This window comes from Trachinotus anak, unplaced genomic scaffold (assembly GCF_046630095.1).
Source record: "Trachinotus anak isolate AG129_WGS33_773 ecotype Australia unplaced genomic scaffold, CSIRO_AGI_Tana_v1 ptg000002l, whole genome shotgun sequence".
NCBI lineage: Eukaryota > Metazoa > Chordata > Actinopteri > Carangiformes > Carangidae > Trachinotus > Trachinotus anak.
The window spans coordinates 5,685,709-5,711,165 of NW_027273853.1; the positions used below are offsets into that span (position 1 = coordinate 5,685,709).

General features: G+C 40.1%; 2 protein-coding genes across 9 annotated transcripts in view; one reads left to right on the top strand and one right to left on the bottom strand.

Moving 5' to 3' along the window:
• Positions 1 to 390: 390 nt before the first annotated feature.
• Positions 391 to 8,799, bottom strand: LOC139629739 (dynein axonemal intermediate chain 4-like). 2 transcript variants are annotated; one of them, XM_071492542.1, is made up of 17 exons: positions 8,666 to 8,799; positions 8,379 to 8,541; positions 7,101 to 7,264; positions 6,601 to 6,716; positions 6,301 to 6,457; positions 5,932 to 6,071; positions 5,408 to 5,563; positions 5,045 to 5,230; positions 4,732 to 4,886; positions 4,309 to 4,389; positions 3,698 to 3,852; positions 3,256 to 3,416; positions 2,661 to 2,776; positions 2,353 to 2,451; positions 1,599 to 1,825; positions 1,368 to 1,521; positions 391 to 939 (listed from the first exon to the last, which is right to left on the bottom strand). In XM_071492542.1, the coding sequence occupies exons 1-17, from the start codon at positions 8,692 to 8,694 to the stop codon at positions 883 to 885; spliced, it is 2,316 nt and encodes a 771-aa protein (XP_071348643.1). In that variant the 5' UTR covers positions 8,695 to 8,799; the 3' UTR covers positions 391 to 882. The 2 variants fall into 2 exon arrangements, with proteins under 2 accessions (XP_071348643.1, XP_071348649.1); XM_071492548.1 differs by lacking the exon at positions 5,045 to 5,230.
• A 1,792-nt stretch (positions 8,800 to 10,591) lies between these two features.
• Positions 10,592 to 25,457, top strand: part of LOC139629685 (AP-3 complex subunit beta-2) — a 44,872-nt gene continuing 30,006 nt past the window's right edge. For 4 of the 7 annotated variants that reach the window (XM_071492469.1, XM_071492497.1, XM_071492477.1 and 1 more), the window contains exon 1: positions 10,593 to 10,969. In XM_071492469.1, coding sequence (XP_071348570.1) covers positions 10,632 to 10,969 — 338 coding nt within the window. In that variant the 5' untranslated portion in view covers positions 10,593 to 10,631. Of the gene's footprint in view, positions 10,970 to 17,277; positions 18,048 to 25,457 lie in introns of those variants that run through there. The other 3 variants (XM_071492461.1, XM_071492492.1, XM_071492483.1) reach the window with 2 other exon arrangements.

Here is a 25,457-nt window from a genome sequence, read left to right on the forward strand (position 1 = left end):
GCCATTTAGCTGGTGGCATGGGCTGAAATTATCTGACGCTAAATGATTTTCCATGATCTCTTGTTTCATTTACCCATCAGGCTGCACGCTGGTCTGTCAGAAAGACAGCATTGCTGGATATCTTTTATCACCTGTAAAAACTCATAGCAAACTAAATTATGCGGTAAACAGCTGACCCAAGCTGGCAGTCTCTTCAAATGTAAAACTATATAACACAAACACCCTCATAGATGAAGGATGACGCAGTGCTTTTCAGTTTAAAACTCTTTTTCTGTTAATATCTGTAAAAGTAATTTTTTGTCAGTAGGTGTCTCTCCAGGACTTAAAATAAAGCCCATCAGTGCAGACTCTTCTAGGCTGTTGAGACTGTTTGGTTTTAATGTACCTTGTTTGATTGCACAATGAAAAGCCCTTACATCTTTTTGAAGACAGTTTTTTTATTTGATACAGATAATATAATGCATAAGGTTTAGACTTGAAGTGACAGGTTCGCTCACCTCAAGGACTTAAATCTACTTATTAAATTGCTTACTTAAATCTTTGAAGCTAAATTTTAGGAGATCACTACATTGCACTGCAACATATTGTCAAATTCACATATTGTAAAAGACTCTTTTATTGTATATTTATTGTCTTTTAACTCTTGTATTTGTTCACCTGTTAAAGACAAATGCATACACTGCATGGAACAATGGATAAAATATTTTTCCACATTTTTCTACATTTTCTTCAATTTCAAATAGATTTCAACAACTGGCAATAAATAAAATAACTTCAGATATTTAACCACAGTAACAAAAACCTGCAGTGTCTCTCAAACAAAGAGATTACAAGTGTGTTGTTTGATATTTCTAAAAGAGAAAATGGATTTGAACGTTGACATTACAGTTTTTGAACTCTGGAGGCTGCAGAGCGAATGATGTCATCCAGACTGTCCACCTGTAAGACAGAGCAAGAGAGACAGTTTGACCTGTGTACAGTATTAGACGATTTATCTCACACTGACTCTGCTGTATTCCTCTTCTCAGTCAAGAGTCATAAGTTAGTTAGTTAGAATTGTAGAAAAATTTTAAATCATCCTTAATTCTTTGGGACCCTGTACCAGAGCTTTTGCTTTTAGCTGTCTAGTCTGCGAAGCCACCTGAAAATCAAATTACTCAAACTCTCTGTAACTTCAGCTGTCCCGTATCTTGCCTGTAACTACTTGTCTGGTTTGCTGTAAGAGCTTGTACGCTCAGCAAACCTGACTGATATAAGAAAAATAAATACATGAATAATAAAAAGAATGAATTAATGCATGTGCTTTTGTATTTGAAGTGTTACGCAATAGGCTACGTGTGGAATATCACAGGCCACCTCAGTTTTACCTGCTTGCTGTCTCCCACACTGAAGTTCTTGAGCTTATAGACAGTCACTCGTCCCTCACTGTCTCCCACCAAGATGCAGTCTGACCCTGTGGCAAACAGCAGCGCTGTCATCTTCACACCAGGTGCAGCGTGGTGCACAATGGTTGGGTGCAGGCTAGAAGGAGAGGTTTGTATTTAGTGGCTACAGGCAGACAGCTTAAAACAGACACATGTTCTGTCAGACTGACTCACATGCATTTATTCAGGTCCCAGATCTCCACCTGCCGTCCATTAATGGCTGCAAACACTGTGGAGTAGTTTGGGGACCACCTGATGCAGTACACGGTCTTCTGGGTGGATGTGAAGGCCATCACTGGGGAAAGGTGGCTCTGCCTCCACAGCTGGATGGTCCAGTCAGAGGAGCAGCTCAGGAACACATCAGGACTGAATGGAGACCATTCAACGTGGTTCACTTGGCCCTGAGAGGACAAGATGTGATATATAATGAAAACACTGCAATAACTGACTTGTGCACTTGTTTTCAAGAATTTTCCAGTTTCAGTTGTACATCATGTGTTAGTAAAAGAGTAACAGTGTAACTGAAGTTGTTTTTATTACATACAGTATATAAACATTATTCAGTGCTCTACTTGTCACCTTTGTGTAAATGCAGTATATCTGCCAGTAGGAACATTTAGAAATGATGACTATTTTTCCTCACACATAGTTTGGTGAGGAGGTGATTCTTATACTTATCACAATTTATAAGCTGGAACAACTCAGACTACACTTGTCAGGTTTGGTCTCCATGTTGGTTTGAAGTCAAAGTGTCTTTCATGAGACTGAAAAGCTTGTGTTAAGCTTGCCAAGTTAGCTTCATGTCCCACTACTCCTGTGTACAAAAACAGGCCCCCGGTCTCTTGTGTTATTGAAAACTGCCCTTAGATGATGGAATGGAGATGGAATATGCAGCCATTTACCATGTGCGTTATCCACAAAGACTTACAAAGTGTTTTCGGTAAGTATCCAGAAAATACTGAGTGTTGGAGATGGAGCACTTGTGGATGAGGCCATCCTGGGTGCCAATCAGATAGACACTGGAATCCTGCAGGAGCAGGGCATGTAGTCAAAGCAGCAGAAACACACAACCTGAAAAACAACCTCAGATTGTCCATATGAATACTGGCAGCCTAGATGAAGGAACAGCTTCGTAGCCATCTGAAATATTTTTTTTTCCCACAGAAATAAGATTCTTAGCCTTGAGACTAGTCTCAGACAAAACCAGGGATCATTCAATTTCTGTGGCCAACTTACGATTGAATGGAAGTCAATACAAAGACCAGGTGTCATTATTGACAGCTTAGATCCCTTTTTCTTCTTTTTTGGAGCCTGCGCCTTAGGATGATCGGTCCTCTTCAGCTCCATCAGGTCTAAGAACATGTTTTTAGGAAAGATACAGGTGTTATGATTATGACTATTGTGTTTGCGCACTACTATACAGAGTTAACCTGGAAATAATTTACATGAGAGCATTGTCATAGCAAATCTTGAGTACATTAACTGAATAATACCAAATAACTAGAGGTATTTTGTCTTGCCAACTGTCTTGGCAAGTAAAATAGTAAAAATAATTAACCAACATTATTTTTTGAACTCACGGTACGGGTCAAAATGTAGGGTCAGGTTTAGTGATAGAATTGATGCAGATCTTTGTTAGTTTCCTGCCTTTTAAACTCAAAGCTCATCTGAGCTTTGAGATTTACTGGTAAATGATCTAAAAGAAAATTAAAAATGGTATTGTGACTGAAATCTGTTTCGTAACACTTATGTCAGAAGGTAACAGTGTCACTGTTTACTTCTGAACTGTAATTACACTGTTAAAGCCATTGCCTGTTTCAGACTGCAGTACCTAAGCATTCAAGCCCATTGCTGCAGAGGAGCCACTTCTTAATCCTGCCATCTGCCGACACAGAGACCAGGGCCTCCACTCTTTCCACCCCTGATAATCTCATCTCTTGTCTAGACCACTTTATCTGCCACACTGGATGCAGGTGCTTTTTGGTACACGCGCTACAAAACAAAAACATGAAGAAAGCTAATAGAAAAGGTCTTTTTTTTAATGTGTGATGTGAGTTTACCTCCATGCTCCACTGTCCACACTGTCTGAAGAAGAGCCGTGTACCCCAAGTATCACAACAGCAAACAAAATCTTTAACAGCAGCTATTTGGTCTGAGAATTCATCCATTTTTTTGATCCAACACCAATGCTATTGGATACTGGGATGTGTATTTTTGTTTTCTATTTTCAGCCACTGTCCAAACACACACACACACACGCATGCATTTCTCACCTGCTGCTGGCGGTACATGCCCAGTCATCTTGACATTGGACGTTGTAGAGTGCTACAGTACCATCAAACATCCCCACAGCCAGCTGGCCGGGGTTGTTGGCTGAGAAATCCATGGATATAACACAACTATGACAGTGGAAGACACGTTCCGGCCACTGCACAGGGGACACATTTAGAACAGCTGTCACTTCCAAAATAACAAAATTGGTCAATTGACTGCATTTATGTAGCACTTTCAAACTTTGCTCTCATTCACCCACACACACACACATACTTGTATAATGAGGACACTCATTATATAATGCATTCCCTAGCCCCTCACCCTAACCTTAACCATCACAACTGAGTGTAGCAAGTACACACACACACACACACACACACACACACACACACACACACACGAATGGCAATGTACTACCATGAACAACACTGGCCTGATCACTTCGGAGTTCAGTGTCTTGCCATAGGACACTTCCATACAGGCATATCACATATATCCTATTCCTGCTTAACTTTACCACTACTCAACTCTGGTTACACTATTGAACAGAGACAGGACACTGTAAGATGATGACTGAAAGGAAATAAAGGACAAAAATGTATAAGTATACCACTGGGTTTTTGAGGGACCAGCAGCAGATCAGTCCTGGTTTCTGGTTCATGAGGTCACCATAGCCCACTGCCAGGAGGTCCTTACAGAGCATCCAGAGCACAGACAAAGGTTTAAGTAAAGAATGAGACATTTTGCAAAAGCTTTCATTTAAACTTAAACAGCCTAGTAATATTAGAGCCATAGAAGATGAATATATGCCATCTGTAATTCCAAAATTACAGAATAAATGTATAGTAAAATGCAAACTGCAGGTATATATACATAATTAAAATTCACATTAAATATTGCATGAAGATTTAAATAGAGATCCCATTTCAGGTTCCACAATGAATAAAACAGCACAAAATGACAATGCTGGTGTGCAGGATTTGTTCTGCAGCGGGTCTAGGTGCTTTGATCTTTGGTTTTTGGCCTGTGTTACCGGGTTCTTCTTGTTCCAGGACATGCTGGTAACGTTCCAGCCTCTGGTGAGCTCACAGCTGAAAGCCCAGAGACGTTCAAGGGTTGGAGTCAAATAGCTCGTCTTATCCCCCTCACTCTGTTCCTCAGTCCTAGGCTTCACCGTGCTGTCAGGATCTTATATAATCAAAATTATTACACTTTACACTGTATGTATCCACATACACTTACATTTTATACTTTGCCAAATTTGTGGTAGATGGAAAAAGGACAAAGGTCCTAATTTTAAATCTGCAGGCTGGATGAAGGAAAAGCAGCGATAACCTTGAGTTTACCCTCTAGTATAGGCAGGTGTCTATAAGCAGCTAGTTTGGGTTGAAAGATGTTTGCCATTACGTTCCTCATCATGACTGATAAGCTGTGTTGGAATGACTCTGACCCCATGATCTGCTGTGGGTCGGCCGCAACATTTACACTGTTCCCATAGTTTTCCATTTCCAACAATGAGCTGAGGGTACTGCCTGAATCGAATGAAATATGAGAAAATGATACATGCCTGTTATTGCAAAGCTAGCCTTAATAAACAGCAAAATGTTGAATCTGTCAGAGTAGATATAGGATCTGATATAATGAGTTGACCTCTCCAGTCCAGGAGAGGTGAACATAAACAGAGTCAGTGTTCTCTCAGGTGCTGTTACCTGTGCCAGTTGTGTTGCTGCTGCTGCTCTTTTCTTGTCTGTTCTCTTGAATGTTGCTGGTGTTCAGAGTATTCTCTGGATAGTTCTTCTCACTTTCACTGGCGTTATTTTGGCTACAGAAAGAGTCATAGATGTCCCAGACAGTAGCAGTTGTTCCTGTGTACATGAAAGAATCTCAACTAATTGTCAAAAACAAAAAAAAACCTGAACACTAATAACTCTGCACCAAAGTATTAGTTCTATCTAGATACTGCAGCAAAACATAGGGTGAACCTTTACCTTGTCTGTGATGCAATAGTCTGAGGTTGGAAAGCCAAAGGAATCAACAATTGATTAGCACATTAAGTTTGATGTGTATATTTTCTCTAAAATATTACCATGTGATATCATAATTCCTGTAAGCTGCTGTCCTTAGAGAAGTTTGCAATTTAATAATATGAAATGAGTCAGACAAAACATTTGAGCTACATTATGAGCTTAAGTTTTGAGGAGAAAAGAGAAAAAAGAGAAAAATGAAGCCTAACCTTCATTCACCATGGCAATCTTGTCACACTGGATGTGTTTGTCTTTAGGTGCTCCACTGACTGTCTGCACTGATCGCTCTTCATACTTATCACTGCCCACTTTGTTCCTGCAAAGCTCAGCATAGTGAAGGTTTCTTTCTCTGTAAGAAAACAGGGTGAAAGTCAAGAGCTTGTTACAACCAAAGAAGAGTACAACATGTCACACAAGTTTGCACAAAAATAAACTGACATTGATCTTTACACATATTGTAGAGTATGTGGCAAGTAATTCCCAACTTTAAGACATAAAGTGCCACTCCCTATATTTGTTATGCATGTCAGATATTATTTGATATTTAAGAAAACCAGTCAATGGGGCCATTTACTCACTTAATGACTTCTGCATCATCAGCATCCTCTGAGACAACAGTGCTGTTTATGTCCAGCAGTGAAATGGTGTCTGTCTCAGAGAGACAGATGTCTATTACCTCATCCAGCTTTTCTTCTGTCATGTGTTGTTTCACATTGTTTCTTTTCCTTGGCAACTCTAGCAGAGAACAAAAAAAATATATAATATATAAAACAAAATATCTGCTACAAAAATGTCATTTTATCATAATAAAATGTTGTAGATTTAAGTGTATTCTGCTGCATCTGGCAATATTTTATTGCATATAACAATATAATAACCATATGGAGCTGGGGGGTTTATTGGTGCATCCAGTTTAGGAAGACTATCCTCAGTGTCCCTAGTCAGTGATGCTTTGTTAGGCAGGCTGGATCGTTGGCTGCTACCCATAAATGAGCTGCAAAACAATGTCATTACTGAGTCAGTCCATATTTTATAGACAACATATGCAATAAAGAAACATTTACATGACATAACCTTATAAACATTTCTATGACTATAATTCACTTTTAAGTTGCCTTGGCCAAACGAGTAAATTAGTAAATATGAATTCAAATTAATACTTTTATGGATATTATTCCTCCCACCACCATCACCTTATACACAAGACTATTAATAGTGCTAATATAATACTGGCAAGGTAAAATGTTGCTCTACTGCTTTACTGCCACAACAAATGAGTTGCAAACCCTCCTCTCATCCAGTCTCAAATAAACTGTGGACCTGCTGTTTGATCATCTAGTCAGCCAGTGTGTACTGTATGAATGTTGCCACCTGGTACCTGGAAGAGCGCACTCTGACACTTGTATTGGATTGTAAATGGTCTGATCCTGAGCTGGAAAACATTTCATCCAGGAAGAATCTGCCTGGTTTGGGTGGTGTGTCTCCTGACTCTGCGTCATACAGAGGCAGAGGTGTAACATCACTGCCATCTTCATCCAACACCTACAAAGAGCGGAAGAACAACCAAAATTGGTTAAATATCTATTTTATGACTGGACAGAAATACAGGAATTTATTTTCAATAAAACATTGCTTTCTGTTACACACTGTTAACAGACCAAATAGACCAAAGTCTTCCCTTAAATAGCATTTTGATAGAATTTAACCTGTACATAGACTCACTGGAATTACACACAAACAAAAGAACATGCATGCGTCACTGTATTGTAAATAATTGTTTGGTAAGCCACCTGAACTATTGTAACTTTTTGTTATTTTCCTTGAACCTATTCTTTATTTGAGTCATATTTAGTCATATTAGTTTAAATGAAAGTGCAAGTATCATCAGCAAAATGTACTCAAGTATGAAATGTAGAAGTACTTGTTCAGCAGTACAATGTCGCCTGCGATTGATCTAATTATTTATGACATTATTAGATTGTTAATACTGATCCATCAAGCAGCATTTAACTGTTGTAGCATTATTGGTGGAGCTAGTTTTACCTATTTTATGTAGGCTAAAGTTAGGTAGTTTACTCCAGTGGTTGCCAAACTAGAGGTTGGGCCTAGTGGTTTGTGCTTACAAACAATTTATACTGTATATTTTTTTCTCTAATTATTACTCTTTGTGAAAATAGTAGTTTCTGCAGTTTAGATGAAAATGTATCTTTGGTGCAAATGATAACAAACTCATAGACATCTTAAACATGAGACCTCTGCTGCTTCTTTAAGTGGTCACAAGCTAAAGTTGGGAGCTATGAATTTGAAAATGAAAAACTAATTTGTAACTGTAGAGTAAGAGCTGTATGTAGAACGTAATGGAGGAAAAAGTACAGCATTTCCCTCTGAAATGTCAGTGGAAATGTAGTAGAGAAGGAGCATAAAGCAGCATAAAGAGGAAATACTCAAACACAAGCACCTCAGCGCTGTTTACCTTTCACTACAGTTTCTTTGTTTTTTCAACGGTGTTTATTTACACAACAGAGGTGTTAGTGGGTGAGTCCATGCTTGTTAATATCACTTAATGAAAAACAAAACCACCATATTACTACTGTGAGAGGTAATGAGTGGTTGAGAATATGCTGAGTCTGTGTAGGTGACACCATGGATGTATTACCTGCACGGCTCTCCTGGGGGTCTGAGGGTTTCCTCCACGACCGTTACCTTTGTCGCTGCTTCCCCCGGCCGAGGTCCAGTTTTCTCTGATTTGAGAACCAGTGTAGCTCCACATGTGTCTTCCACTTTGACTGGCTCCATGAATCCCTGATCCTGAAATATTACTTGGTCGAGAAAATACAGGAGAAAGCAAAAATGACACAATAGTTTCTTGGGTAAGCTAACTAACTTGTGTTTTACCCGAGCTAGAAACGAATAAAAGCACTTGTTGTGAAGAGGTGACCTTACGAGTTAATTGTCACACTAGTTTTCCTCATTTTTTCGCATGGATTGACAGTTTTCGTGTTCTCTGCGTCCTCCCAGAACAGCCTCTCTGTCTTTGAAGCTAACTCCGACTTTAATTTCGCAGGAGCGGAGACTCCCGAACCCGCCGCTCCTCCGGGTTGCCATGGCTCCTGTGGGCTCAGGAGACATCTTGGCTTCTTCACCCAGGTCCGTCTGCTTTACGGTTACAGCACATTTTCTACAGAGGAGAACTGGATGTTTGGATAGTGGCTTCAGAAAATAATCAGACCCCAAAGTAATGTAAAATAGTAAGTCTTCCACTTCTCTTATGTTGCTGGAGGTTTAGTTGCATTAGTAAGTTTTGTAAACACAAATATGAAAACTTATGACACCTCTAGAGCACACTGGTCATATTTCAAAATGAGGAACATTTCATGTGAAAGCCCCCTTAAACTAATAACTAATAACTAATGCTAATAATTTCATTTCCAATTGCAGATAAAAACAAGCTTTTAATTGAGGCCTAGGGTACCTAGCTCCACTGTCCCCCTCACTACTGCCCTGGTTACATGTGATATGTGAGGGTGTGTGTAGGTTGCTGTAATTGAATGAGATGTTGCTGCAATAATTACAGACCACTACAATTTACTACGACTTCTACTTATGCCACAACCAATCCTATCACAACAACTGCTTCTGTCTCTGCTTCAGATTCCATTTCAATTCAGTCGAAAATAACAAAAAATGACAAGAATTTTAATCATAGTTACAAGTTTTTTATCATCAAATAACTCCACAGAAAAAGCAAATGTAATTTTCCTTTAATATCTGTCTGTTTGCGTAGACAAATAAGGCACAAAAACAGGCTTTTAGGATTATTATTTATAACTTTAGAGGATCATCCCACTGATAAATATGACATGAAAAGCACAAAGGCTAATATCATCCCTTAAGAAAATTGACAGTGACAACATTTTTTAATAGCATTCCTTCAAAGGTTTGACACAAAGTTAACTGGCATAATTTTGCAGATAAATACAAGGAGAGTGCTCACAAGTTTCCTGTTTCCCCTTTTTTTTAACCATTAGCAAAAGTCCCCACTAACCTCCCGAGGAGCTTTAGGGGCAAAAATGAATTGTTGGGCCTCCACTGACCCCCACTACATCGGTTTCATTATTTCCCCAGACACCTAAGAACCAACCACTTACTTCGAAGCTGAAATGATAAGTTAATTAATTGGTTGACTGAAAAGTTAATTGGCAGCAATTTGTATGTTTTATGCATTATTATTTTATTGTATGTATCCTTATAATTGTTTAAGTCATTTAAACAATCATTAGTAAAGTGTACTTTTGAATTCACTTAAAAGTTAAATTAAATTAAATTAAAGTTATATTAATTAAATTAATTCAATCACAGTTCACTTGGGTTTCAGGGAATAATGATTGTGATTTTTCACTATTTCTTCACATTTCATACAATGAATAATCAAATGATTATTAAAGAAAGTAATTGTCAGATGTCTTGATAATGATAATAACAATTGCTTGCAAACTTATAGCACTTCAAGGTAGGAATACTACAACCTTGCCTGAGTGTTATAATGACTTGGCACAGAATAAATGGAAGCAATTTGATAAAACACAACTTTACAACAAATGAAAGTAAGCTAAAATATTTTAAACTAGATTTTTGACTCCTTCTACAAGACAAGACTACAAGCTGGAGGATGGGGACCTGTCATAGTTGATATCCTACTGCAGTGGTACAAATTTGTGATTCATCAGATTATGTACACAGAAACATACAGAATAAACATGGGCCTTTTGAGCAGTTACCCATTTTGCACTGTGGTAATCCAGCCTTGAGGTGGACCGCTGCTGATGGTTAAATAAAGAATAACAACTATGTGAACCACACACCATATTTCCAAAAGGACAGATGAGGAAATATCGTGGATGCCTGGTAAATGTGTCAAATACTTCCGGGTTTAAAGACGACAATCTGGGATAATCACGTGACCAGAGCATCATCCCTGCCCCCTCCTCTCCCACCCATCACCCCCCTCTGCACCCAGCATCCCGGGGAGAGCGGCAGTGTCTGTGCGCCTTTAAGAGCCGTCCATCCCGCTGCCGTCTGCGCTAAATCTCCATCGCTGCTCGGTGAGGGCCAGAAAACACAGAAAGCCACGGCAATGTCGGCCAGCTCTGCTTTCAACGACGAGAAGGGGGGGTCGTCCAGCGTCGGGGAGCCCGAATATGGTCACGACCCGGCGAGTGGAGGGATTTTCTCCTCCGACTACAAAAGGTACAGAGCCACCTGCCTCGGTGCTGCTTGACGCCGTTTTATTTGTCATATTGTGGGGGTTGTACCGGGGCAGCTTGTCGAGGGGGAGGTGCAGTTTCCTGTCTCTTACGGTGCATAGGAAGTGTATTTTACCGTCAGCGGACGGAAAGCGATTCTAAAAAGCACCAGACAGAAGTTTGTTTGTCGTCAGGCCCGTGATTGAAAGCGACGTCGTGGATCTCTCACCGTGATTTGAGCCGCTGGTGTCGGATACAGGCCCGGTCCTGCAGCTGACCTGTCGCATCTGTGCATTCGCTGGTCTGTGTTTAAAGCAGAGAGGCGGTGGTGGTGTTTAAATTGGCAGCGTTCATGTCAAGTCCGTGAGGTGAGGTGTGAAAGGCCTGCCGGGGGGGGGGGGGGGGGGGCAGGCCTCAGCTCCAGCTTTCAGCACCACCCCTGCTGGACAGCGCGCACAGCGGCAGCAGCTCCGTGAGAGCATGGCACACACTGTACACTTACCTGAGCCAGGCTTCAGCAGCAGTCCCTGCAGAAACAAAACAACTGAGACTTCATTCAATCATATCTGAATATAAGAAACAACAAAATAAGTCTGAGAATGAGTTTAAACCAAAAAGTTGAAACCACCCAAAACAAGTTCCAAGAACAAAGATAAGTTGTTTAAGGTGCTTGTTTAGTCTGAACAGCATATTCCCAACTGTGGCCTGATCGATGTTTTTTGAGGTTGATACTGAAGTCCAACGGGTCATATTACAATTGGAAAATAACCTTTCTCTGTGCTATTAATACATAATAAAGAGCCTGTTTCAAAATTAACTCAAACCTATAGTTTGGCATCTGTGTGCTGGAACTTTTTGTTGTTGTTAAAGACAAACAGATGTAAAAAATTAAATTTGAGAGGCTGGAACCAGCATTTTCTGACTTTAATTAAACACTTGTTTTTGTTGTTTCATCAACTAATTGTTTGAACTCTTGATAATCTGAAAGTGAGCACCTGAATGATCACATTCAATCATATGTAACCATGGAAATGAGTAGCATAGTGGATATGAGGCCTGTTTATTGCCAGTGGTGACAGTGGGTCTGATATTGTTTTTATCTTGTGACTCTGTGTGTGTGTATCATCGGGGCAAACTGTGGTCCTGGAGACACACTGTAGCAGGAACTACCACAGAGGCAGTTTTCAGTATTCTGGCAGGTGTTAAGCTGTCTGTCCGTCACATAGCATTGCAACCGTGCAAGATACAGTCACAAAACTTTACAGGTGTGTAGTTGAGATCATTTTTATCTCAAGATGGGCAAGGTCTGACCCATGAGAACTGAGAACCTATGTAATAATGTAGCAATGACCACTGAGTAGTCAAGGGTCAGAACGTCGGCATGTTGATGGGCGTCGTGGCCGGTGTGATCCCATTGCAACGCCAACTTGAATCCATCTCACAATGGGATCACACCAGCCACGACGCCCATCAATATGCTGATGTTCAGACCCATGAGCGGTCAGAAGTCATTACTACTGACATGAACATGAACGGCCATGGTTGAACTTGGCCTTCATTTTGATCTCAACACACCTGTAAAGTTTCGTGACTGTATCTTGCACAGTGGTGATGGTATCGCAGTGAAAAAAATCTGTCCTCAGGCAAACAGACATGTAAACACATACCAACCACTTGAGGAATAGGTTGAGATATGCCCATACTTACATTGAAAGATGTATTGGTTTCTAAGGACACGACTGTAATTAACATGTTGATGTGTGAGCTTTTAAAGCAACACAGTGCAGTCAACAGTCCACCAAAGAGGCTAAATCATCATTTCCCTTACTGCAGGTGTATCGGTCAAAACTTCTAAATTATTCATCTGGGCAACAGGAATAGTCTCAGGAATCAAGCTGCCAAACACAAACCAGCTGTATCAACACATTTCTCGTTGTGGAGGGAAACTTGTCTGTCAGGTCAGTTAGCACAGTAAAGTCAGGCGTCCTGCACGGGAACAATTTGTTCTTCCAGGTTTTTTTTTTTTTTTTGCTGTCCACACCAGAGGATTGTCCTCAGTCTGACCGAAGGACAATGCAGGAACTCAGCATTAATATAACAGCTTTCATTGACTTATAGTGAGGCAGCAAGATATGCAGCGGTGTTGATGGCCATGATTTATTATTCTGAATGATTGATTTTGTTAAGACTCACAAAACAAGGCTGGTATCCTCTGGATTCTTAAGTTGACCATGCATGACAGTGCTACCCAGTTCGATAATGAATGACTTGTATAGTTTATAGAACATAGGTAAGCTTCGACTGTTTAGTCATCATTCGCTGTAGCTACTAGGCTAAGAAGCATCAGGATGTAAATTAATTATGAATACCATCTTAGAAAGTGGAGTGCAGCTGAATGTTATTTACTTCATATATGCTGGAAACAGTCACCCAATCCAGCCAGGACAATGTTCTACGTTTCACAAAGACACATTTTCTTTTCTTTTTCTTTTTTTTCTTTTTTTGGGAAAGGTATTGATTTTCACTCTTAAGCATCTTGAATTCATTGGTCGTTATGTTTTGATATCTAAGACTTTGTGCTGTTGATTAATGAATGTGGACGACACAGTGGATTTATGCTGATACAGCTGTTTGTTGAACTTTGTGAGGAGAAGACATTAATTTCCAAAAAAGTATAAAAGTGGATATCAGTTATCTTTTTAATGACAATGACATTCACGTTAACATATGAGACAGAGATAGTTGGGCTGAGGGTTGAAGTCAGGCCGGGCCACGACAAGTTAGATCTTCGCCAGAGCAGCTACTGTCCACAAACATTCTGTCCACAGGGAGGAACCTGGGACTGTGTATGCGTGCTGTGATAGCATACTATTTGGAAATGGTCAGATGTACTAACATAGTGTTATGTCTCTTTTTATCAGCGACTTGTTAAAGGCTCTGCACACCTGCACAGGTGTTTTCACTTGGGGTGATGAGGCCTCTGCTCAGACTGACAATGGAAAATAATATAATGAATAATAATTTCATGCGGCTGCTTTGGTTTCAGGCTCCTGGGGTAGACCCTTGACTTGTCTTAGCACAAAACACACAGGTGAAAATTACTGTTGTTTTTATTATGGCTCAGCTCCATTAAGTTTCCCAATAAGCCACGTCAGAGAGTTACAGAAGAGCCAATCAAGTGTTGTTGGTGAGAAGAGGTGTAATCAAACAAAATAAGAGGTAAAAACAGTTCTCACCTGTGTGAAATAAATGCATAGTGAATAGTTATTTGATTTAATGTGAACAGAATATCAGACAAAAACCCTGTCAACCATTGTTGTTAAAGATAATTGGATAGCTGTGCTGAGTGATACTATTAAATTCATTCATATGACTCATCAGTGCCAGTATATGAGCAGTGAGTTCATATACTGGCACGGGCATACAGTCTGTACTCTATACCTTTAAAACTCTCACAGAACAGACATGTACTTCTAAAGGTATCTACTAAGAAATGTTTTTTGACACTTTATATTACAGTAATATGGAGCTGAAACAATTATTTTCAAGCAGCAGTGCAAAACATTTCATGGTTCCAGCTTCTCAAATGTGAGAATTGGCCTGACATAATAGTGATGTGAGTATCTTTGGGTTTTGGACTGTGGGTCAGAGAAATCAACACACCATCTGTGTTCTACGACATTTTTCTAGAACGTTTTTCACTTTTGTTGCTGTTCACTCATGATTTTACAGACCAAATCAAGATCAACAGATGAATATGTTGTATTCTTTCAGAGTGTTCGTCTCATAAACTTTTTTGAAAGAGACTTTAATTTAGGTAATTGTTTTGTATAAGTGGAGTCTTGCTTTGTTAAGTCGCAGGTATTTGCATTTTGCACCTGTTCGGTAATGCATTTGATCACTGCTTATGGCCCTCACTGTTGTTCCACTGAGGCTGGTAATGAAGCTGTGCAGACGACGTGGGTCGAGCAGCAGCAGCAGCAGCAGCAGCAGCAGCAGCAGCAGCAGCAGCAGCTCATTTAACAGGCTCCACTAATAAACACCGCTGCTTCAGCATGAACTCGCCAGCAGAGGGAGCTCACTGTTTATAGATGTGAGATTTGTGGCTGTGAACTGCAACCTTCGGATGTGGATCAGGAGGTTTTGCCTCCAGGCTGTTTGGCAAACATCAGTCATTAGTTTTTTAATCCAGGCCTAATTGTCTGACAGCGTAGGCTGCCTGTTGTTGTTAAGCAGATGTGTGTTTGTAGAAGCTGACGTCTCCTCAGTGAAGGCAGTTTAACCAGTTTGTCTGTAAATATGAGGTTAAAAACAGCTGCCTCGTCCTTCACTGTCGTCTCCTTGGAAACAGGGCAGGTGTAAAATGTTGCTTCACTTCTCAAACCATGTCAGTTTCTCTGTGTTTTTAACCTGTGCAAAAAAAGAACACCTTGCCTACTCCTTTAAAAGGTGTTTACTGTCCATCAGCGTGACGGTGAAACAGGGTTGTTGGTTGATGTCAGTGACTATTTCTCTGCCTGGTGTTGAGATTTCACAGTCAGAGAATCTGCGTTTCTGGCTTGCACAGTGTTGCTGTGGGTCATTGCAACACACTTGAGTCAAATCAAACATTATTTCGCATTTTACATATTGACAGTTGCCTTTTTCTCAGCTGATGTTGCTTTCGGATCTTTGGCTTTTTTTCAGTTCGTTTTAAATTTCTGTCAATTACATCATACCATAAGCCGTGGCAAACACATCTGTGTTGTTTTTGGTTTTGTAGCTCCTCCCCCAAAAGGCTGATGAAAGTCAAAAAATTTTTAAAAGAAGAAACAGAACATATTGAGAGATAGTCTTTTTCCTTCATGCTGAAAAGCTTATCTCATCATAAAGACTGGAAACAGCTCGCCTGGCTCTGTCGGAGGTAACAGAATTCATTTATCAGCACCTTTTGAAACATGTTGTGGTTTTACAGGTTATGTGCCAAGTTTCTAGCTGTTTCCCCAGGTAACCACCTGCTGACTGTAACCTTATATTTAATGTACAGACATGGCAGTGCTGTCAGTCTTCTCATCTCTACTCTTAGCGAGAAAGCAACTGAACATATTTCCTAAAATGTCAAAGTGTTCCTTTCAAAAAATACACATGCAAGAGGAGGATGTCACAGTGAAGCTAAAAGTGTTCTTTCCATTACGGTCCTAGCAGGGCATGAATATAAATTCTCCATCTTCGGGACGTACGAGAGTTTATTAATTCATGAAAGCCTTCATATATTTCCTTTGAGATGTTCTGTTACTATAAGATTCTTTCATTTAAAGAATACGATACCACTGCACTGCACCCAAAGTCAGACACAAAAGTTTTGACAAGAAAAAGCAGAGAAAGCTTTGAAGTCCTTCTTGGCAGCAGCAGCAGTCTTTTGTAGTCAGACTGATAAGAGATTTACAAAAGTGCATCTTCTCAGGGCGTTTTAAATAATGATTGTGATGTTTTTCCATTTTGGTACCATTAGATGGAGTAGATTGTTTTGTGAAAGAAAACTTCTTCCTCCTAAATTTAGAACTAAGACATCAAAGATTGCAGTTTCTTATAGAATCAAGAATTTTTTCTGAGGCAGCTGCAGGAATACATTTTCTCCGTTTTCTGTCCAGCTGTAGTTTTTACACCACACGCTCTACACATCAGTGTTGTTCACTGTAAATGCTGCAGCCCTGGGTTTTATGTCTTGTTGACATCACAGGTTAAAAATCTTATTAGTCTTCAGCAAATGTCAACAAATCCTAACTGAGCCGCTGCAGATCACAGGAGGAGCATTGTGAATTGTGCTTCAAGGCAGTTATTCTGGTTTCAGCCAAACAGAAATGAGTGGGAGAGAGAGAAAGAGAGAGAGAGAGAGAGAGAGAGAGAGAGAGAGGTGTCCTCATCACGACACTGCCAAAAAAGCTGAGTCATGTAAGACGAGAAAAAAAAGACACCACACTGAATATTAAAAATGAATAAGACAGGACAATTTTTTAAACATAATGAGCAAGAGAAGTGAGGACTATTTAAAAGCATCTGTCGGGTATCAGCAAAGATCTGCTGGCTTTGACTTCAGAATAAGGCAGATAAAGAAAAGCTGTGATAGAGTGAGACTTAAGATGAATGAGGGAAGCAGGCGGAGGAAAGATGACAAGCGTGATGGCGTGGGGGGGGGGCGTGATAACGTGGCAAAAAGATGGGAGAGGCTGTGTCATTGTCGGGAGAGCTCAGAAACGTGTATGTGGACATCCTGTGTACACACAGAGAGGCAGAGAGAGACTGGTGCAGCAACAGGAACCACATGAGCAGCGGGAGGAGTCGCGAGAGGAGAGGCAGATAAAACTCCACGCCCCTCTCTGCCGAGCATCCATTTACTGAGAGGCTGGTGTGTGCCGCACAGACTCAGCTGTAACTGAAGGGAAGGAACCTAGAGTGCTGTGGAGCTCCGGTGGATCTGGATTACAGCACTCAGGCAGCAAAATACATCAACCGTGCCACCGTGGAGCAGTCGTTGAGCAGCCGCTGGAGCATTTCTGAAGAGGTTTGTTGCATCATTCTTGCCAGAAATGTCCACATCGGATATCTTTAACCTTGGAGGGAAGAAGTATTTATAACGACAGAATCTAACTGAAGCTGCTGTTTGCTGTGTGGAAACTGTTTGAGGAGGATCTGGAGAATTTCATACACCGATTAACCCCAAGGATTTGCACAAGAATACTGCAAGTCTTCCCACTTTATCCACCCAGGATTCTACAGGTTGCTCTCAAGACTTAAGTTTCAGACATGACCACTATGCAAAAGCTGCTGCAGCTGCCGGTGAACGCCGTGAACATCGTGAAGACGGTGCAGAGTCAGGTCCAGGGCCAGGAGGAGGACAAGAGCCCGGTGCTGACCCCTGACAGCGGGCAGCAGGCTTGGTACAGCGCCCTGCAGCCGGATGAGCTGCGCCACCTTCGATCTGGAGGTACAGGTGGAGGAGGAGGAGGTGGTGGAGGAGGTGGTGGAGACCAGGAGGAACGAGCAGCACTGGAGGAAGGCGGTGGTGGCAGTGGTGGTGGCAGTTTCCAAAGTCAGCCTTTGCGGTAGGATAATCCAGGAGAATCCAGACCTGTTCAACCTTTTCATGCTACAGTTTTATTTAAGGGCTTTGAGCTGCTTCGTTTCCAGTGCAGATTACGATGGCTGTACCTGGATGATGAGATTCAGGAACCACCAAATTCTTATGTATCGTAGGATATTTATCGAGAGAGAAAATAATATATAAAAATATATTTCTTCAACACAAATTCACATCTTTTTCCTTTGCATTTTCAAATCCTGCAGCTTTTTGCCTCTACAGTCTTCTAAAACTATCAAAATAAAATATTGTATTATCTTTAGTTGAACTGCTTGCAAATCATAGATACATGAAACAGAACAGAGGGTGGAGAGTAGACTGTACCTCAGTGTGATGGGACACAGCCAAATAATAAAACAAATAAAACCTTATTGTGCACAGATAAAAAGTGTAGACAAGAAGAAAGTAAGTAGACTTTATTGCTGGAACTAGGGATTATTTTCATTATTGATAAAACTGCAGATTATTTGATTGATTAATTAACGAGTTGTTTGGTCTATCAAATTGCAGAAAATACTGAAAATGCCCATCACAGTTTCCCTGAGTCCAAGGTCACATTTTCAGATGACTTTGTTGGTCCAAGACCCAGCAATAGTCAGTTTACAATGATATAAACCAGAAACACATTGGAGAAGCTGGAACCAGGAAATATTTGGCCTTCTAGGTTGAAAAATGACAGTTAATTCGCACAATAGCTCTGACGTGTTTTCTGTTGAATGACTAATCGTTGGAGCTCTGGTCTAAGGAAAACATCAGGAACACCATTCTTGTTCAGTTGAACTGCCCACAAATCATAGACATATGCAACATGTTAAATTAGGTTGTAGAGCGGACATGGCTTCACTTTTAAGGGTCACAAGCCAAAACAGATGGGAAGGACTGGCGTAAGACCTCATAATGCAATGGCCAAAAAGAAAAACGAATAGACTTGGTTCAGAGAGGGGATGGAGAAAATTATCAGTTTTCCTGTTCATACAAATACTGTCCACGTAGCTTTGTTACGATATATAAAAATCCATAGCTTCTATTAATTGTTGCTGTTACAGTAAGACATGTCTTTGGGTATTGTATCAGGAATCAGACCTACAGTACGTTTCTCATGCAAAGGCTGTAGGAGCTGCAGAAGTTTTTAATTAGACTGCAAACCTTTAAAATGGACATCAAAAGTGGGGCTCTTCAGAAATAGATTTGCTTCAAGACACACGTAATTGTACTTTTGGATTTTATTGGGTCATACCTACAAACTGCAGTCTTCGTTTCTTTTAATTTTACAGGATGAGAGCTCTGCTGAAGTACAGATGTGGTTGGTTTAAGGAGGCGTATTTTAAATTTGTCACCATGGAAAAACAAGAAGCTTTTCAAGTCTGTTTTGAAAGAGTCAGCTTATGTAAAATTTTAATACAAACTGCAACTCTTCAACCGTTCCCTTGCCTCTGATTCATGCACTTGTTACCGTGTTACTGCAGTTGTGCAGTGTTCTGTTGGTGGGCACCATGACACTGCATCTGAAGTTTTATCATTGAACACTGGCCTACTTCCATGGAGACTTTCCAGCTGGAGGGACCTGCTGATCTCTTGGCTTTGGTGCCAGGTAACCTGACCGCCAGTGGAGTCTGTTGTACCACAGTGGGTTAAATAATTCAGAGCTGTTTGTAAATGAAGCTGTTGTTTGGCAGGACAGGACGAAATCCAAAGAAATGAGAGAACCGGTGTTGGTGTAGAATTTCTGTGGGTCCTTTGGGCATGAGCAGAGAAGTATAAACCCAGTCAGGGGGTCGTTTTTGCTTTAGGTGCTCAGGTTTTATTTCTAAAATAATTCACTGAGGTAGCATTTACAGTTTGTGATAATTCATCATGGTCGAGCAGATAGACTGTGAAGTACCCGGGGCTGGCATAGTTTTCCTGGAGCTGCTTTGGACTGTTTTGTCTTGTGCTCCATTCATGATTTGAGGGTCAAACCTTCTCATTTACTGAGTCATGGTATCTGTTAGGCTGCTGTAGCTTATGCTTTAACAGATAAAATACAGTAGCAAAGACAATTTCTGGTGCATAAAATGGTGAAGAAGGTGCAGAAAGCTATATGCTACCACTAACTCTATTCCTGCTGCTCTCAATAATTCACGTTTAAATTTGCTAAATGTTGATAATTCCACTTGGACAGGTTGGTCACCGCTACGGCAAATGTGATCAATGTTTTCAAGTCTAGTCCTAATTAGATTTTCCACAAGCTTGCTTGTCATCAAACAATGAATCCCTATCACTTTCTTAATCAGTGAGGCTGATCAATGTGGGTCATTAACACAGGCTGGGAAACAAATGAACCCTTGGCTTGGTGAATGTCTCTGCTCTAATGTTAGATTTCCTTGCAGGTAAGAAAACTGAAAGTGTGTGGTAAATTTAGACGTTTACTCATCAGGTCGGCTGTAAACCATGAATAAGTGATGGGATATCCTGTTTTCTGAGTTTGTTTTTTGATAACGCCCAGAGAGAGAGAGGGAGGCTGTGAGCTCTTTGCATGTGCAGGGAGAGTGAGTGAGAACATCCTAGGAACAAGCAAGGTCATGTAGCAGCAGCGTGCAGCAGTGTGAGGCTGTTGTCAACAGAAAATTTGCTTTTTTCTCAACTGTGTGATTGTAGAGAATCAGCAAAAAAATCAGTAAGTATTGAAGGGAGCTCAGATGCTAAAATCTAATGTCTGCTGGACAATTGACGATCATTTGCATTTTTAGCCAAGCTAGCTAGCAGTGTCTGTCTGTCAGTCTGTCTACCACTTGGGCAACTACTGGATGGATTGTCCTGAACTTTTGTACAGACATTCATGTTCCCCAGAGGATGAATCCTAAAGACTGTGGTGATCCTCTGGCCTGTCCTGTGGAGTGAAATGTCTCAACAACTGTTGTATGAGCTGTAATGAATTCTGGCATACACATTAATGTCCCCTGTCGCAAACCTTTAAACTGTCATTTAGTTGCGTCATCAGTTAATATTTTAATTTGTACATTCCTCTGTTTTATAGCGAAATTATTTGCAAAACTAATTACCCTTCCAGGCCAAATGCTTATAACTAAACTAAGATAGCAGCCATTATAAACATTACACCTGTGCAACAGCAGCATGTCAGCTTTGCCATTGTGATCCTGCTAACTGTCCTCTGATACATGGCTGTTGACTGTACGATCTACAGACTGCATGAGAAAGGCAGAAATAAGGAACCAAATGACAAATTTGGTATAGAAATCCAAACTATGTCACCAGTAGATGCTTTTAGGTGTTAAACTTTCATTTCATAGTTCTGTCTTTAATGCTTGAAGAAACGGAACAAAATAACATTTTGGGTTTAGAAGTTGACATCAAAGACAGTGGACGGAGGATGTTTCGGGCTGTAATAAAAGAGACTACTTGATAAAAATGCACTTATTTCTGGTGTCATGGCCAAAGGCTGCGACCCATCATCATGATTTCACAGGAAGAAATGAACCAGTGGGACCCTAATTTTCTGCTCAAAATCAGGATTAGAGTTACTCATCCTCATGTCTGGGCACTCAGTGCTTTGGCCAAATAATCTTTGCATTTTCTCTGAGTATATTTTTCAGTTTGTTTTGAGGCGCAGCCACGTATTTGTCACTAAGAAAGCATAGTCGGTTCACTGCTCGTGTCCAAAAATAATCCTGACAAACAGCATTTTATAGATACTGTCAGGTTTAATTTGACTCTCTTTGATGAATGTGGGTTTTGAAGTTTGTGACACAGTGAACTATGTTGTTCATGCAATGCAATTATTAACACTTTGATGAAAATGACAGCAGAAATATTAGCACACAAACACACTCACAAACACTTGCACACGTGCACGCACACACACATACACACACACACACACACACACATTAAAGTTGAGGCAGAGTCGTGATAAATCAACTGTGTTCTGCAGCAGCCACCTCCTTACAGACTGCATGGCCTCCATTCACTGCTTTAAACAAGATCAGCACTCATATATATATATATATATATATATATATATATATATATATATATATATACCCGTGATACAGCAGTGTGAGGGACAGCAGTACCACAGTCCTGTGTTCATAGGAGCCTGTAGTCCCAGGAGAAAATTGCTGTGTTTTCTTAGCTCTTCTTCTCAGGTCTTAAGTCTCAGTGTCCAACAAAGGCACCACAGGCAGGAAATCACTTAACTAAAACTCATTTTATTGCATCCTTTGTTGCCTTGGAAACTAGTAAGGGGGAATGTGCAGCTCTGCAGCTCTTTGGTCACCCCACCCACTGCCAAACAAACCCCACCTATCAGACCTACAAGTCCAAATGAGAGCGAGTCAGATCTACAGCTCTTGCTGCTGGTGGATTCATCTTGTTTGGTAGTTTAAAGTTCTGTTTATGCATGCAGGCGGACAAACTGACACCAACACAGACAATATATAACAATAACAACTGGACATAAAAGCAGTTTTAATATTAGAGTTATAATCTGTTAAAGTTGCTTTCAGTCTGAAATCAATAGTAAATGCTGTTTCACCCACAGAGAGCAGATGGACTCACTCTGTTTTGTTGCTTCTGACTCTCCGTTTATCCAGTTTTATGGTGCATCTGCCTGCTCCGTTTTGATTTGCTCGTATTGTTGTTAGTGTGAGGGGTAATTTAACACCTGGCTAAGGGCAACAATAGAAAATTACCCATTTGGCTCACACTGCCATATTTAGAGTGATGACTCTGTAAACACTAAATAAAACAAAATTAATTTTATTTAATTTCCGCACAATGAGATGTGGATATCCAGTCCTGGTTATATATCAGGTGCTGCTACAATCCATTTTTACAACTTTAGCATCTTACCAAGCACATGTCAGTATTTCAACTGATTCATATACATGTATATGATATTGTAGGTTTAGAGCAGTTCTTAAATGCTAACTTAGCTGTTGCCATTTTCAAAATAGAAATACAGTTTCTATCCATATACACATGTGTAGCTGATATAAATTAAAACATCTATAATTCATATTTTTTACAATACTCAGCTCATTGTTTAGCTGAAACTTTCCTGTTTTTATTTTAATTTCACTCTCACTGCTCTCATATCTGTTCACTAGCTGCTCAGCACCAAACAGCAGACAGACGCAGTTAGAGAGCGGCTGGTGAACATGGTGGAGCATTTAGCAGCTAAAGGGTGAGATATAAGGGTGAGATAGTAGAGACCCAAATACAGAGATAGAAGATAGTGAATATTTGACTTTTGGTTATTGGACTGAATGATAATGTAGCTCCATAACTGCTGGTTGTGTAAATAAACTGTTTGCTTACAAGTTTCTAATATAAACTTCCAAAGGCGACATGTCGACGTTGTGTTCGCCACTTGTTTTGACTGTGTTTAAACGTACCAGACATGAAGGGTTTATAACAGTAAATTCAAAGGTTTTCATTACTGGAAAAAGGTGAAGTAATTATTGCCTTCTATTATTTAACAATAGATAGCGGAAAAAACAATATCTATCCTGTCTGAAAATGTCATCAGTCAGTATTTCAGTGTTCAATTAGGCCGCTGTCTTTATCTTGGGACTGCAGCAGTGATCCTGTCTGCACGGATCTGTCACCTCTGCCGTTTGCAGGTTCCTCCCAGCAGGTTTGGTGGGATCTGTCAGTATTGTTTATGTGTGTTTGTATTGTGTCAGTGTGGAGATGTCAGCTTACATCCACTGTGACTGGTCTGTTCCCGTCGTCTGTGACAGGGGTGACAGATGAACGTGGCCCGAGAGTTACGTTAACTGGGTTTGCAGAAGCCTGTATGCAGATGTGAGAGGCAGCTGTCATTGATAAAATTGGAAAACAACTAAAGCATATACTTTATACTGTAGATAGTGTGTTTTTGGATTATGTAGAGATGCAGCTTCAGGGCTAGTGTTTTGGTTCTGATAGAGTTCTCAACCAAAGAAGCGAAACATCTCAAATGTTAAATCTAAATATAAGCAGCTGTACCTGAATAAAATAATGTAAAGTGACTGACCATATTATGAAAAACCTGACCAGACATTCAGTACTAGCTTTTGGTGTCCGTGATGGCTATTATTGTTAAATGTCCTGTATGTCCTATGGCATGTTGACAGTTCAGAACATCTACTAAAAGAAGAAAGGAAGTTCCTTGTTCGATCACGTGAACTGTAACTGACTGCGTCTGTTGGTGTGGGTGTCATCCTTGCACCCCCCACCCTGATGTGTTCTCTGTTGTAGTTGTTTTGAGTGCTGTCTGTTGATTTCCCTTGATAAATGTGAAAGCATACTTATTAGGGCTGAATGATATGAAAAAGAAATCATATTGCAATTATTTTATATATTTTTGATATTGTGATTGTGATTTGAGTCATGATTTGAGTTGGAATGGTCATTTTTGCATTTCATTTTCAAAAAACATAAAAATGATGATGATGTGGTTTTTTCTGGGGCTTGTTCCTTTAAGTCTGGAGAATATGATTTACAGGCTGGTGTACCTCTGTAGCACCATAATGCTTATTTATAGTATGTTGCAACACATTTTAACTATAAAAGAAATTACAGCTCCTGCGATTTGGATATTTGCACTTGGCCATATTATTATTTCACTAATATTTTTGATGCATTTTTGATTAATTGTGCAGTCCTAATAATTATATTAAAAGGGCCAACAAAAACTCTCAATAACAAAAACACTAGCTGTTGGTACATAGCAAGCTGATACTCTGTTCTTCAGACACATTTCAGCTGGTACATAGAGGTAGCCTACAGAGAGCTGGAGCACAGAGGAAAAGGCTTTTTATAATGTTTTAGACATTAGTTCATTTTACTTTATGTATTATACATCAAGCCCACTGCCATTTTCTTTGAATTTCTGAACAAGTTTTTCTCCAAATCTCAACCATAAATATAATATATGATAATCACAGTGTAGTTGTAATAAATATGTTGGAAAATATTAGAACTGGGGCTGCAGCTAACAATTTTTTTTTGGGGGGGGGGGCTTTTTGTGCCTTTATGATAGATCAGTGGAGACTGACAGGAAAGGGGGTAGAGAGAGGGGAATGACATGCAGGAAAGAGTCAGACCGATCGGGAGTCGAAGCGGTGACTGCCTGCTAAGAGCGTCTTGCGTTCACACATGGTGCGCGCCCTAACCACTCAACTACCGGGCCGCCCCAAGCTAACTGTTATTTACCAATATTGATTATTCGGTTGCTTTTTTTCTCTTATTAAACAATTAATGGTTTGGTTTTCAAAATGCCTGAATATAGTGTCCATCAAAGTTCCCTAAAGACCAAGTTGAGGTCTTCAGAAAACCCAAAGATATTTAGTTTTACTATCACATCAGAAGCAGAAGATTTTTATTAAAA